At 38.9% G+C, this 15,056-nt stretch overlaps 1 protein-coding gene across 3 annotated transcripts in view; it reads left to right on the top strand.

Annotated features, from left to right (window-relative positions):
- Positions 1 to 2,539: 2,539 nt before the first annotated feature.
- THOC2 (THO complex subunit 2) overlaps positions 2,540 to 15,056 on the top strand; it is a 55,196-nt gene continuing 42,679 nt past the window's right edge. For 2 of the 3 annotated variants that reach the window (XM_075435573.1, XM_075435571.1), the window contains exons 1-5: positions 2,540 to 2,684; positions 9,683 to 9,741; positions 11,960 to 12,051; positions 13,272 to 13,323; positions 14,873 to 14,943. In XM_075435573.1, the coding sequence (XP_075291688.1) occupies positions 2,623 to 2,684; positions 9,683 to 9,741; positions 11,960 to 12,051; positions 13,272 to 13,323; positions 14,873 to 14,943 (336 nt within the window). In that variant the 5' untranslated portion in view covers positions 2,540 to 2,622. Of the gene's footprint in view, positions 2,685 to 9,682; positions 9,742 to 11,956; positions 12,052 to 13,271; positions 13,324 to 14,872; positions 14,944 to 15,056 lie in introns of all 3 variants that reach the window. The other variant, XM_075435572.1, reaches the window with a different exon arrangement.

Here is a 15,056-nt window from a genome sequence, read left to right as displayed (position 1 = left end):
ATCATAAATGTATTAGGCACTTATAAACTGAGCTTATCTTTTATTGCATTGCATACTATATGCCTGAAATGTAGTTTGTGTCTAATTTAAAATCTAAGTGCTGGAGGCAGAGAATCTGTGTCCTTCTTCATTACGTGTGTTACTGCAGAGTTTAGGGGCTGTAATGGGTCCCTTTGCAGTAGGTGTTGCACATACAGATCAAGAACAGCAGCATTCTGTACAGCATACAGCTTGCACAGGGACTGGCTGTGAACAATAATTAAAACAACGCAATTTCCTCTCTCAGTTAGCAGTTACATGGATTTGCTGAAATTCTACAGACTTTCTGATCAGGGCTAATTTCAGAGCAGAACAACACTTTTACACAAAGCGCTTGTATGCTGTATGTTTCTGTTAAATGCGGAGAATACAGCATGCAGCAGAGAAAGACAGCAGTGCTAGCACCAAAACAGGCACAAGTGCACTTAGGCTTCATCTTTTTTTTTCTTTTTATCTTTTAAATTTCAAATTCTCAATTTTCTTCAGTTTCATCATATGTGTGGAATGATTTAAGCTTCAATAGAGGAGGAAGCATGTACAAGACTGGGAAGGCAGATGAAATACACACTTCTTGACAGGCAAGAGGAATTTCTAGAAAGACTAGAAACATGTGCTGCCTGACCAAATGAAGTATTTGTTAACTCATATATCCTGATAAGCAACTGAAGGAAATTGAGAACAGCTTGGAGAGACTTACAGAGATGAGTAACATGCAAGAAAATGGGCACATGTATTAGGGATGGTAACCAGAAGACATCCATATAGTTGTTGGAGATAAGTGCTTATACCCATAATGAAGATGATGTACCATCTGCAAAGCGATCAAATTTCAAACACAGTAAGAAGTACGACTGATACCCTGAATTTCTGTTGAAGGCTGTAACAGAATAAATAATGCAATATAATCAATTAAATAAATGTGTACTTGCAGGTTTAGGGTTAAATACTGTATCTTATTTATAAAAAAATTACCTCACAAAGATGTTACATTAGTGTGACTGTATTAAAAATGTCCAATAAAGGTTAAAATATAATTAGAGAGTTTAGATTTTTCATAATTTTTACATAAAACTTTTTACAATTTTTATTAAAAGAATTTCCTGAATTTACTAAATGTAATAACTTCAATAAATAACATAATTTATTAAATACTAACTTGTCAGGAGGTAATGAAAAATGTTTTAATTTTCAAAATACTACCTAAATTGCTATTGACAAGCCAATTTCATAGTTTATTGGTAAATATGCTGTGACAAAAGATGAAGAAAATCTGCTTTTTGTTTTGAAAGAGAAAGCCTCTTCATCTTGCAGCGTGGTTTGCGGGGGATGCTGAGGTAGTTCATCATCACGGACAGGGGTCTCTGGATTTTGAGCAACTAGGGTTGTATCTGCCAGACTTCCAGAGAGTCAGAACAACTGAACACATGCGTGCACACCCCCCACCATGCACTGTTTTGCTTAATGCTTTCCAAATGCGTGGAGCTTGACAACAAGTTAAATGCCTGAAGGGACTGGTTGAGGCCCACAGGAGCTTCAGGCACATGATGTTCTGAAAACCATACCATCTTCTTCATTTCTCTCAAACTCTTTTCTTTAAACCCTAGTTTGGTGTGTTAGCTCTCTGTTGGCGAGTCAGTCTAACGCTGGCTCTGCTGCTTCTGTGGCGGCTGCTCCCACGCCTGTACGAAGCTACACGCCGCTTACGCACTGTGAAGTAGAGGAAGAAGTTGCTTACATGCGAAGGCAACGTCCACAAAGAGTTTATTTTCTTTATTAGAGGGGTGGTAGATCAACAGAGGCCATGCGTGTGCTGCCTGCTTGTGCTGCAGGCCGACTCCCGGCCTCGGCCGGAGCCCTGGTTACCCCGGTTATCCCAGTTACCCGCAGCTGACGGTTCTACGGTGGCATGGGGAACAGCAACGCCAAGCACCGTGAGGTTTTGGGGAACAGCAGAGGTTTTTTTCCCATTACAGAATCTGCTTTTTTTAAAAAAAGAAAACCTCCTGCCATTTTCCAGTGGTGGTGCTGGGGTCTGAGCTGCAAGCTCAAGACTTGAAAACTAACAGCAGGGTTTTAACTGTTCTCAGCTGTCTTCTCAGGGATCGAAACGAAACTCACGCAGGCCGTTTCACCTCACACAGGCGTTAAACGCGTTTCACACACTCGCGCTGTCTCGGGGGTTTCCCGAACGGCGTTTCCACAGCACGCACTTGTGCACGCCCTGGCCCCAGCACCTTTCCACGCGCGGCACCTGGCTCCGCGCTCACGGCAACGCAATTCCCCCGACCCACGGGAATCTCCGCGCCCCTCTGGGCCTCCCCACCCGGGTCCCCGGTGTTGGCCGGCTGCAGGGGTACCCGAGGCCGGCGGGGCGGAGGGACCCACCGCCGGCACTTAGGGCTGCCGAGCGTCGCGTAGGCAGCCGCGCTGAGGGGAGGGCGGGGCTGGGGCGCGCTAGTGCGCAGGCGCGGTGCGCTCCGCTCCGCTCTCAGCTCGCGTACCGTCGTGCCTCGCGGCCCTTGCGTCCGTTCTGACCCGGGCCCGCTGCTCCACCATTCGGGCTCTCGGCGGCACACGGGGAAGATGGCGACGCTGCTCCCCGCCGAGTGGATAAAGAACTGGGAGAAGGGGGGCAAGAGCGAGTTGTGAGTGCGGGGGTCTTCACGCGGGAAGGCGGTGGGGCGCTGCGGGCCGCCGGCCTGCGGGAGGGGGGGAGGGCCTGGGCCTCAGCGGCCGAGGGAGGCTGGCGGGGGGGCGGCGGGGAGGTGGGAGCGGGCGGGGAGGACGTCGCTCGGGGCTGTGTCCTTGCTGCCGGGACTTAGGGACGAAGCCCCGCTCGGGCGGAAGGCTCTGGCCGCCTTCCTTTCCGGCGCGGCCTCCTCTGGCGATTGCTGGCGCCCTGCGCCGAGACTCTTCCCGCGGAGCTGGGCCTAGCTCTGCTGCCGCCCGCTGCCCGGCCCTGAGCGCCCCCTTCCTGCCTCGGGGCCGGGTTTACCGGGGGTCGGGCTCCTCGTTAGCCGCCCCCCCGGGGGGATGGGGAGCCTGCAGCCTCCGTGCTTCGCTGGCTCCACGGCGGTGACCTTTCTGGCAGGGGTCTCGGCCCCCGTTCCCACCTTTCTGCCTGTTGCAAGGTGCCTAGCACTGTGTGCTTTGGCTCGGGTGAGGCAGGATCAGCTTAGTCGTTCCTTTCCGTCCTACGGGGCAGCCTCTGTGTGCTGAGGGACCTGGTTGCAGCTTCCTAAATCAGTCCAGGTGTGCCAGGAGCGTTCCCGTTCAGGGCCGTATGTGTAGCTGATTTAAGCAATCATAGCTTGACAGGTTCACTGACTGCGCTGCCTGCTGTGTTTCAGGAGTCCAACTGCTCAGGGGTTATTGGCCAGTTTGTCTGTTTCATGTTACTATGTTAGCTTGGGCAAGAGTGTCTTCTGTACTATGTGTTTTTAAATGCACTTAATTCTCCTATGCACTTCTGTTTTTTTTGTTGTAACTGAAAACCCCCACAGTTTCAAACGTGGGTGTTTGGGGGATCACTTTGAGAAATGCTTCTTGGTAGTCACTCTTTTTGTTATTTTCTTTTGTTCATCAGTTATAACAGGTTGTGAAGCTATGGTCATGATCTTCCTTGTGCATGCAGAAAAAGGTAGTGCAGTAGGGAATAGAGGACATAGAGGCTCCCTGCACAACACGCTGTTCTCCCCAGAACCTCCATTTTGTGGTGGAGGGGCCCCCCTTTATAGTCATGTCCTTTTTGGCTTTGATTTGTGCTAGGCATTAGCATGTAAGTTTAACATGGTGTGATATGAATGATATAAGGCCAGTGAAAAATCTCTTCTGTACTTGCATTTCCAACAATAATGAAAGTGTTCAGGAGCCCCCAAACAATGGTGGGGTTTGCATTGCTTTTGTAATCTCCTGCTTAAGATTTTATGGCAATAGCTGAATTTAAATCCAGCATAGCAATATTTATGCAGTAAGCACAGAGACCTTTTTATTGAACTTAAGTGTTTAGAAACTTCTTTATGAATAACAGAGTAAAATGTGTGCATGTATACTGATACCTTTCAAAAATGCATGAATTAATAAAACAGATTGTGTTTTTATACATAACATTATACACATGTAGGTGTGCTTGCTATCTTTTCTGTAATGGTTGTTAAGTCATTTTTGCATGAGGTAGTCACATATGATTATGATTTTTGTAACCCGGTTATGATCACTGAGATTGAATGGAGTTTGCATGCGGACAGAAATTTCATAGTTCATCATATAATGGCAGTGGCATTGTTTGCATGGACTTCTCAGAACTTGTAACAGTGCAAGAGGCAAGTTACCTTACCTTTTGACCATGGTAAAACCTTTTGTGATTCTCCCCTGCCCCTAGAACGGTACTTCTTGACCATGGTGAGAAGAAACTGCTGATGTGCTGTGGGACCAATAAAACAAAATTATAGGTGAAATTGCTGTATTTGTGACATTTACACTTCATTCGGAATACTGCTTGAATGCAGTTCCAGGCATGATTTAATGAGTAGCTTGCAAAAGAGGCTGTACAGTTTAAAAGAAATGTGATTGTGTCTGGATAACAGTTTTCAGTTTCTGCAGTGATAGATCTATAAGCATGTGGAATATATATGAGATATATATATATTTTAGAGGCAAAAGAATGTATTTGTAGCTAACATCTACAGAACTTTTTAGGAAACTAACTTACTGGGGGAATCTTCAGTGTGTAACTTTTCGTTTCTTCTTCCAAAACTTTGTATCTCTTGTTTTACTGGAGGGAAATAAAATTATGATGCTCTTTTTCTGAAATGAAGAACATGAAATAATTTTAAATATTACTTAAAGTAAGAGTGGGATAAATGTCATGATACTTCTTATTTTTATCGAATTATTTATCTAATATAAACATGCCCAGGAATATAAAATAGGTCTAGGCCTAAGTCTAGACCATGATTCAAGTCTCATCGTTTGTGGTTCAAAGTTAAGACAATGCCATATATGGATAAACAAGTTAGAAAAGCAAGGAGGAGAAGGATACTGCAGAAGGACAAAACTGACAATTCTAGCAAATACAGGATTTAGGGAAATTTTAGAAAGTTGGTTGGTTGGTTTTTTAGTCTATGGAAGCCTGGTCTAATAAAGTCTGTGCATGAAGTCAGAGAACATTCGCTCTTGTATGGAGGGGTTTGTTTTGTTTTTAAACAAAGTGGTGGGCTTATTCACAGGGAGACACGTACCAACTTTGTTAAAGCGAGGATTACAGGAAAAGAAGCCCTCATAATTAGCAGAAAGAAAAGATTAGGTTTTACGGGAAAAAATATTAATTTGCTGGAGCCTGAAATGGCTTACATGGTCTGACTAGATCAGCCCAATATCGTATTTTGACAGCTACTAATTACCTAGATAGAACCACAATTTTATGTTTTGGGGATGTATGAAACTTTACTGAGAGGAATAAATGATTTGGTTTTGTTTGGCATTTCAGCTTCTGTGGTTGATAATGGATGCTTAAGGTGATTGCTGTATATTTTCTTTGAGTGGTGTGGTGGTCTGCCTGTGCTTGAAAACAGACAGGATTTGTAATATTGCTGGGGTCTGGGGGAGATGCTATTGTTGGGGCAGGGAGGAAGTGTGTGTGGGAAATAAAAAGTTTGATTGTTTTATAAAGAAAACAAAATATAGGGATGTTTTAAAGAAATCCAGTAAGGAAATCAGTTTTAAACTGACTGATCTTTTGCTGTAAAAAATAATGAACTTTATTTTTGCTGGTGTGATCAATTTGTCATGATATGACAGTAATATCCAAAACCCAGAAGGTAAGGATTTTGTTTGTGTCTTAGGCTGTCATAATGTTAATTAGTAAGGCAGCATCGCAGAGCTTAGGTAACAGTTAATGTTCACTTGCTAGAAATTATTTGGAGACCTTGTTCAAAACTCTGCCTACTTTGAATTTTAATTAATCCAGCTACTGATGTGTGATCATATCTAATACAAATACATAAATGTACATCACATGGTAGTTTCAAGTGATCTTAGCTGCCAGAACTATAAATTGGTCAGGATGTGGTCATCTTATCTGTCATTTTCTGTTTTGTTCAGACTCTTCTCTGTCTAAATACAGTTTACTAAATTATGTGCATTTGTTTTGCTGCTGCCACATCAATACTGTAGAGATTGAGTTGGAATCTCTGTGTGACTGCTTATTACGCTGACCAGTCTAAACTCCTTGTAGACCTACTTGTGCGTATATATACTGTCCTTTGTAGTGAAATTGTATTGTTTTGTATAGTATCTTCTGCAGTAAGATGCTGGTCTATGACTGTAGACAATGTGGACGTTTATAATACACATCCAATGGCAAGCACCTACTATTATTAGACTGATACCCTGTTTTGTGATAATTAAACACATCAAGGACCCTTTAGTGGGCAAATAAGGCTTTAATAATGTACTTCGCTGGCAGCTTATGCAATATATTAAGCTTCAAGATAAACTGAAGAAGCTTAACATTCTGTGAATGTGAAATTTTGAGACTCGATCTTTCAAGCATTCCCAGCATGTTTGTTACTCTGCTTGGGTGAGGAGTGACAGTGTTGCATTAAAGGGCTGAGAGGTGGTAGAACAGAGTTTAGTGGTAGTTTTGCCATCCTGACTCAAAGATGCCATTGATTGTACTTTATCACAACTGAAGAATTATCCATGTCAGGTAAGTTATGCATATACTTAAATGTTTGCGTGTGCATGCACTTTGTGATAATTACTGCCATATACTATGTGTGGGAGTGTGCTTGAGGGTAGAGGGCGTTGCATGTGAATTGGGAGGCTTAGGTTCAGTTGCTGCCTCTGCTGTACAAACCGGTTTCATAGGTGCTCAACACTGCTTCAGAATTTGTTTAAGCAAATCTGTCCCAATTTAGTCTAAAAGAAATTTGGTTTTGAAACTTTGGTTTTCAGAAGTGATTTTGTGATTTTTTTTTTTTTTTTTTTTGTTCTTAAACTGATTTTACTTTCTAGGTTATCCTGTTTTTTTAGTTGTATTTTGCGTGCATTATACAGTTTTATCTTTGGGTGAAGGGATGTAGGTTTTAGTAGAGTAAGGAAGTTGTCCATCCTAAACTTGCTGCAATGAACTACAAGATCAGAGTAAGAAAAGTTTCAAATGATCTCTTAACAGACAACGGACAGTTTGGGTCAGTTGAACTGAAAATTGTATCTGATAAACAATGCCCAGGACAACGGAAATTTAAGTGGGAAAGTATTATTGTGTTTTTTTTCTGAGTTGATTAATTATGCTAATATTGACATTTTTCTTGTTGCGAACACGCAACTATTTTGATTTAATTTATGATGCACTTAGTTGAAACTGGATGGAACTAATCTCACAGAGTGTTGGTACCGGAAGGGAGGGCTTCTGCCTTGTCTGCATTCACCAGGGCGCTCTCTACACTGGTGCTTATCTGACCTACTGGTAAGCTGCTGCAACTTGCAAAATTGGCTTAAGACTTGTTTTTTGACCAGTTTTCTGACGGGTTTATCAGTTTATTTAACTGATTTAACTGATATGAGGGCTAGAGCTATGTGGCCAAGAAGGGAAGAAGTATCCATGAATGTGACCAGTTCTGCAGCAACAAGCCATTAAATCAGCTCAGCTGTACTGCCTGCCAACACCTTCAGAAAAGGTCATCCTCCTTTGGAGACAGAGTACCTGTATGAAAGAATGTAAGCACCATTATTAATTTAGATCCAAAGAGTAACACCAACATCTTCTTTTCTATTACAAAATTTTTCCTGTATATACTTTCACAGAGTGAATATTTTTACTTTTTTTTCCAATTTAATAATTCAAGGGATTTTAATTACAAATAGAAAGCAAGCTGTTTGATAGGCTGATCTTTAATACGGTTTCTTGTTACATAGATCAGATAGGTTTGTGTCTTAAAGTAACGTGAAGTTGATAGTACTATTTTTGTATTGCTGGAAAGGGAATTGTAGGAGGTTAAAACTCTTATTTTGTATTAAGATACACTGAAGTGAACTCTTCAGTCCAAGCAGATGGGGTTGTTGCTCATGCAACCTGGTTGATGATATCATGATGTGACAGGGGTTAAAGTGTGCGTCTCAGTAGATAATTTTTTGGAATCAGATGTTTCACTTTACGGTTATTTATATACAGAGCTTGGAAATTTGTCCTTATAGGGTAACTTATTTATGGAGGAGTAGTAATTAAAATCTAAGAAAATCTAACTTGGATCAGATTGATGCACTCTTTTGGGACAGCTGGGGAAAAAAAAAATAATCTCTTGCTTCTTTAAATAACAAAAGTACATTTTACTTTTCATGAAAAATAAAATATATTACCTATTCCCCTAATTTGCTGTCTCTGTTCTGATTATTTCAAAATATATTGCAGTCTCTTCAGTAGCATTTAGAACATCTTAGCCATACCACTGTTTTTTGCTGAGCTTGTGTGGTTCTGCTGATTACATTATATGTGAAACTACCCATTTTCCAGTTGTCTTTAAAGGGTGCATATACCTTGTATTTGCTAGTTATAATTCTTTGGTTGGTGGAACAGCTGTTTAGTCCTGCTGGAGAGGTAATAATCTGTATAGGATGCAAATAGAGTGAGTAGTGGATTGCTACAGAACCCGTTTTTTACTGTTTATTTTTCAGGATAAGCCTCTGTAGTAATTGTATCTAGCTGCCTTGTTTGAGAACATGCTTAAAAATCCGCTCTTACAGGAAACTGTGGTTTTGCCATCTTACATAAGAATACAGAGTAGCTCTGATACTTAAATTTCTGCACATGAAAGACTATGATGAAAAATGTGTGAAACTTTTGGTTGAAAATTTGCAAGTGTGAAGAAAGTTCTTAAGATATTGATTGGTGTCTGTTATAGGTAAATCACTACCTTTTTAAAAATACTGTTGCTTTGACATGTGAAACCACGTTTGAAGCTGCATGCTGGGGTGAAAGTAGCGGTAGAGGAGAGGGAAAATCCTTGTGCCTTGAAAGCACGTCTGTTTCTAAACCATCAGTCTAGTGGAGAAGCCTGCTCTTCAAGCGTTTATTTTATAACACACAGAACTATTATTTTATTTCATGGAATAGTCTATACAGTATTTGGTGTACTTTTTACTTACGGCTGATTTAGTTGAGTGACTAAAGATGATGTAATGTGACAGGTCTTTGCATCCCATAGTGGATTCTCATAGTGACTAGAGTAGGTAAAATTCTGTCTCACCATAGAGAAAAAAATTGCATCAGGAAATCATGCACATAACTTAATGTTAAAATTTTTTTACAGAACAATTTGAAAACAACCATAGTCATAGTATTTCTGAGAAGCGTTTCCTCATTGGGTGACAACAGTAGGTTAATGCTAGCACTTCCATGCTTCCTTTCACATACTATATTTTTATAAGTATATAGTATATATGTGTATGAGATCTATTGGGAATCTTGTATTCCTTGGCTGTGTAACTTCTGTGAATTAGTGTTTACCCTATGAAAATTAAAATGTAGTCAGCCATTTAAAATGCTCTACCAGAACAACAACAGAGCTCCAAAACATTTGTGTATGTTATTAACTAACTATTTTTGGTTTCTTTTCATTTTTTTATATTTCTTTTATTTCAGTGTGCAACTGTGTCGCGCTCTCAGTGAAAACAAAAGCCATGATAATATGGTTTTCAGAGGTAAGTTGTGTGTGGTTTTTGTTGTTTATAATTAAAGGAGAAATAAAAAAAGCCTGGAAACACTTGATCGTGGTACCTCTGCATATGTCTGCCTGGAACATTCATATATGGTGGCCATTAATGCATGCTAAAGGTGAATACTACAGATAGTAAGGCAGTAAAAACATCCACAACTAGGTTTGTCTTCAGATGTCCAGGTGAGAGGTTAATTGGACAGCAGTAAGTGGTGGCAAGGTTGTCTGGTATTGGTATATGCTGTAGAAGATGGAACATGGTTTTGAAAACTCAACATACAATTAGATTTTATTCTGAAAGTTAAATATATGAACACTAATGCATGCGAGTGTGAATGTATACAGAGGAAAGTAATTTTTACAGCAGTACCAGAATTACAGACTTTTTCTCCTTTCTTAGTGAAAGACACTGCTGTCTTCAAGTTTTAAATTCTCACAGTAAGAAATCTTTGGTGTGTAAAGAAAAATTAAATTTTTGTTTGTTTCACAGAATCTGTTGGAAGAAAAGGTCCCATATTACTAAGACCATAAATGTGCTATGCTGTTCAGATTGTGTTTTGGGTTCTTGCTAAAATAGTCATAATGGGCAATTGTAATAGAAGAAAAGATAAACCAAAACATTTCAATGTAAATTATAAGTAATGTTATGGAGTAAGAAGAATTTATTGTTCAACAAAGCAAAATCACTATTCCTAAGTTTTTGAAGAAAGGCTACCAGATGTTCTGTGTTCTAGACATAGTTTAACAGTTTCTGTACGCTGTTTTCTTTTTCTCTGTCCTTGCTGTCAGGATCTAAAAGATCCAGTGGGAATGACTAGATAAATATATGCAGTGGCTATGTTGGAGGAATTAATAGACAGTAGAAATAGTTGGAGTCCTGGTGATGGAAAAAACCCTGAAAATGTGGGTAATCTAGCACGCGATATAGAGATGCTGGACTGCTAAGAATTTGTTGGAGTCCACATGACCTGGACCCAGTTCTGAAAATTGCTCTTGCATTTTCCCCTTTGGTTCCAGAAAGACATTTAATGAAGTCCAATATACCACAGGCCTATGGAGACAGGTCAGATTGTGCGGTGTACCTGCCTAACAAATTCTCCGCAATGTGGGGGAGTTACTTGCAGAGGCATGTCTGAGGCTATGCGTATGGCTAGTTTGGCTTCATCATAAACTATTAAATTGGGGACTGCACCCAACTGTCCTCTTGAATTGGCCTTCAAAGTAGTAGAGTTGTGTTTTATGTAGAATTGATGTCTAAACCAGTTCTGCTGTATTCAGGTCTTTAGCAGTTAGTGTTCTTTGCCAAAAGCACAGTGGTAGGTAAAATTAAGTGGTCCATTTGAAAAAATTAATAAATCTACAGACCACTCCAGCCGCATCAAGAGTGGTCACCAAGTTATTGAGTACTTAGTTTAAGTCGTTAAGTTCTGTAACTTGTATACCCATTGCGAATATTGTTCACTGAGCAAACCACATGGTGCAAGTGCAAGGTGGAAGCGTGGGGTTTTATTCATTTATTCATACAATATAAATTGTATATTTAAGAACAATTCCTTACAAGTTTACCATAGCTGTTTTTGCAACCACCATGTTTAACACTGCAAGATGTTTCTCAAATGCAGTACCTCTGTTTAGTGTTTCAGCTTAATACAAGTTTTTGTAAAACAGCATTCTTCAGTTATGGGAGACTTTCCTTCAAAAAAAAAAAAAAATCCTTGTGAACCATTTTTTCTCCAATTAAATTTTACTTTCTCCTAGAGAAATGGTTTTTGAAAGCATATCTGTGATGAGATGATTAAGAAAAAGTACTGGAATATTTTCTATGTATTATATTTTTATGTATATGTATGTATGATATGATATTTATGTGAACTATAAGTTCAAGGTATCTCTGTTAAATCGGCTGCCATGACTGAAGTTAGTACGTGCAGGACTGTAGTTTTTCTTCTGAATTTCACTGTTATTCCATAAACTCTGTAGGGAAAGTGGATCATCTCTTACTGTCTGCTTGACTGAAGTCTTACATATTGATGCTCAAATTTAATCTATCAGCAGTAATAAAGTAATTCCCCCTCATTGGTAAGAGAAGCATATCCTGTTTACTTGCAGGGTGTCTGAAGTCTACAGCATTATTGTAAACATTGCTTTAAAAGTTAAACCAAGGATTACCTAATATGTTTCTTAATCATGTTTTCTTTCAGCAGACATCCAGCAGGCTTTGTATGAGCTTGCATACCATGTTGTCAGAGGAAACTTAAAGCATGATCAAGCTTCTAATGTTCTTGGTGATGTCATAGTAAGTATATATTTGTAATAATTGCATACTTATTAAATTTTTAGTTTGTTATAAAAGTCCGAATGAAAATCAAGCAGGATAATATTCAACAGACTTATTTTTCTGTGTCTAAAAAGTTGTTCTTGTCAAGTCCTTTTTCTTCGTTTGTGTGTACTTGAAATATATGTAGTCTGTCAGGGGGTCACTTTTTCCCGTACTTTTTGTGGTGAGGAATAGATATATTAATTTTAGCGTAAATTAAAAATCAAGTAAATTTTTAAGGGCATATGAAGAATGAAGTTTTTAATAAATGCTAAAAAAAGATTTCACTTGCTTATGCAGCGAGTCTGTAATGCCACCTACTGGTTTTTATAATTCACATCTTTCTTACAGTGTAGCAATGTGCCTGTCTGCCATTTTACTGTTGAGATGTCTGAGTTCTGTGACTGCCTTTAAAATAATGCATTAGACTTACTTTTTGTTTGAAAAAGGTTTTTCTTACAGTAGTTTGAATAAATAGAGAAAGCAGGGAGAAGAGTATTTTTCTCTAAACTTCTAAGGTTACCAGATGCTGGTGTTCAAAAAAAAAAAAAAAAAGCTATTTAAATAAATCTTCTGAAAATGATTTCTTATTCTTTGTAAGTTCTTAGATTGCTGTTTTAACATGTATAGAACATTAAAAAAAACAAAGAAACAAAAAACCAAAACCATTTTACAGCAATTTAGTCTAGGATAACCATTTTAGGTTTTTAAATTTCTGCATTGGGTTTGAGAGAAGTCAAGGCTGAAGTGCACCTTGCTGTTAGGATAGCATGTGATAATGTTTGATGTGGAGTTACTGTAGGAAATTGTAACTTGTTTGGTGCCTGAGAAAGTGTAGCTGACTGTACAGGCTGGTGCTGTTCTTCCGACAGGGAATTCCATTGTGCTGGAGAGATGGAGGCAGTAACCAGAGGTTTTTGTCCCTGGCTGCTAGGTTACATTTTCATGTAATTGAAGAGTATGTTATTTTGTTATGCATTGATAATTATTACAGCAGTTAAGTTAGATACTAGTCAATAATTGAGCCTCTTCATTATTAATTCATCTGAATTATTAATATAATTAGTAATAATGATCTGCATTATTAATGAATCCGAACTTTATGATGAAGTGTTGTTTTATGTAATGGAAAAAGAGTTTTTCTAAGTGTACATATTGGAATTTCTGTATTCACTAAGTGCGATCTGTTTTATTTTTAGGAATTTAGGGAAGACATGCCTTCTGTCCTAGCTGATGTATTCTGCATATTAGGTAAGTTGGGTCCCCTTCCTTTCAGCATTGTGACAGATTTGGAGAAATACATGCTTTGTGTGTTTGCTTGTTGACTTCTTCAGGAAGTTCCGTTAAATCTGTAAAGCCTGACTGCTCTACATAATATGTGTTGATTCTTCCTCAGTGTATCTGTATCTCAGTTGTTAATGTCTTTTCATTCTGCTTTGTTCTGTTACAGTTTCCAGAAGTTTACCTATTAAAGGCAGTGGAAACTGATCTGCCAAGAATAGTTAAAGAAGCTAGCTTCTAAGAATTTTGGATGTTAGCTAATGGAATCAGTGACTTAGTGTTTTTATCATTCTTATAAGTATTTTAAATAAAAGTTGAATTACGGGTAGGTAGATCCTCTGTTCTCAGTATGTGCTCTGTAAATATCTTTATCTGTACAGTCACGGTTAATGAAATGGAGCCTGTACTGATTGACTAATTGTCTAGAAATCTAAAGGCAAATGACATCATTTGCAAAGTTACTATGTGCCAACTGGGCAGGCTTTAAAGGTGTTTACTTCTTATTCTGGTAATAACTTCTGGATTTTTATGTTGTAATATTGATCCAAAGCTGTTTCTCTCATGTTTTTAGCATTTTAATCCTGTATACTGCTTTCCAGATTGTAGTTTTAACTGCTGGCAGTTTCTATCTTGTTCTGTGTCTCTGTTTTTCTCAAAAAATTTCAGGAAATTCTTTTGCCAGTCTGCTTATCACAGATCCTGATCTGTTCCATATACTGAGGGAGAATGGCATCATTGGGTTTCAGTCTGTCTGGGGGCTGCTGCTGTGGATTTTTGTGGTTGAGGTTTTCTCTTTGGGTCCAGTTTTTCTGTGTGTATGTGTGTGGAGTTTTTTGTTGGTGGTTTTGTTAATTGTTTTTTGTAATGCATGCCTTGCGTTCTTCTATGGAGTTTTCCGCTTCATGTGCAGCTCCTTGCTTCCTGTAGTGATGTGCATTTTTTAACTACTTTAGGCAGGTATGCTTTGTTGGCCATTGTTTTGTGGCCTGTCTTCCTGTAGCAGAGAATTTATGGATTCTATTCAGTAGTGGACAATGCAAAAGAAGAGGATGGAAATACAGAATCGTAGCTAGTAAAAGACTGCAGACCAAGCGATAAATTGTAGTTACTCTGAAGACACAGGGAAAGAGACTGACTTTCTTACATCAAGGCTAGGATCATGCAGTTCTTTTTCAGCGATTCGTATTTCTCTTTTTTGTGCTTATTATTGTTTCTTAATGCTTGCCATAAACTTTATTGCAACAGAGAAGAGAGCAAGAAGAATTACTATGGCATTCCTGGTTTCTGTTTTACCTTTTCATGAGATTTGTGGATGTGTGAGAATCATCATCAAAATATTATGTGGACCTCAAGGTGGATGAGTAGGTGGAAAGTGGCAAGAAGCTAGCATGCTATAAATGAGTTGCTTTGCATTGTGTTATTAGCATTTATCTGAATAGTTATAAAAAGAAGAAACTCTTACAAATTCCAGAAGTAATGATGTATTTTTTTCCTTTTTTTCCATCTTCTTTTATACTAGATATTGAAACAAGCTGTTTAGAAGAAAAGAGTAAGAGGGATCATTTTACCCAATTGGTATTAGCCTGTTTGGTAAGTTGCATTTAGAAGGTCTTTTGGTAAAAGTGTATGCCGAAATCTGACAAGAAGAATCAGAGTTTTGAAGCTAGCTGTTTAGGGGTTTTTTTTGCCTTTGATTAGTAAAA

This window comes from Opisthocomus hoazin, chromosome 14 (assembly GCF_030867145.1).
Source record: "Opisthocomus hoazin isolate bOpiHoa1 chromosome 14, bOpiHoa1.hap1, whole genome shotgun sequence".
Classification (NCBI taxonomy): domain Eukaryota; kingdom Metazoa; phylum Chordata; class Aves; order Opisthocomiformes; family Opisthocomidae; genus Opisthocomus; species Opisthocomus hoazin.
Note: the sequence above shows the minus strand (reverse complement) of the source record. Positions and strands in the feature narration are given on the sequence as shown.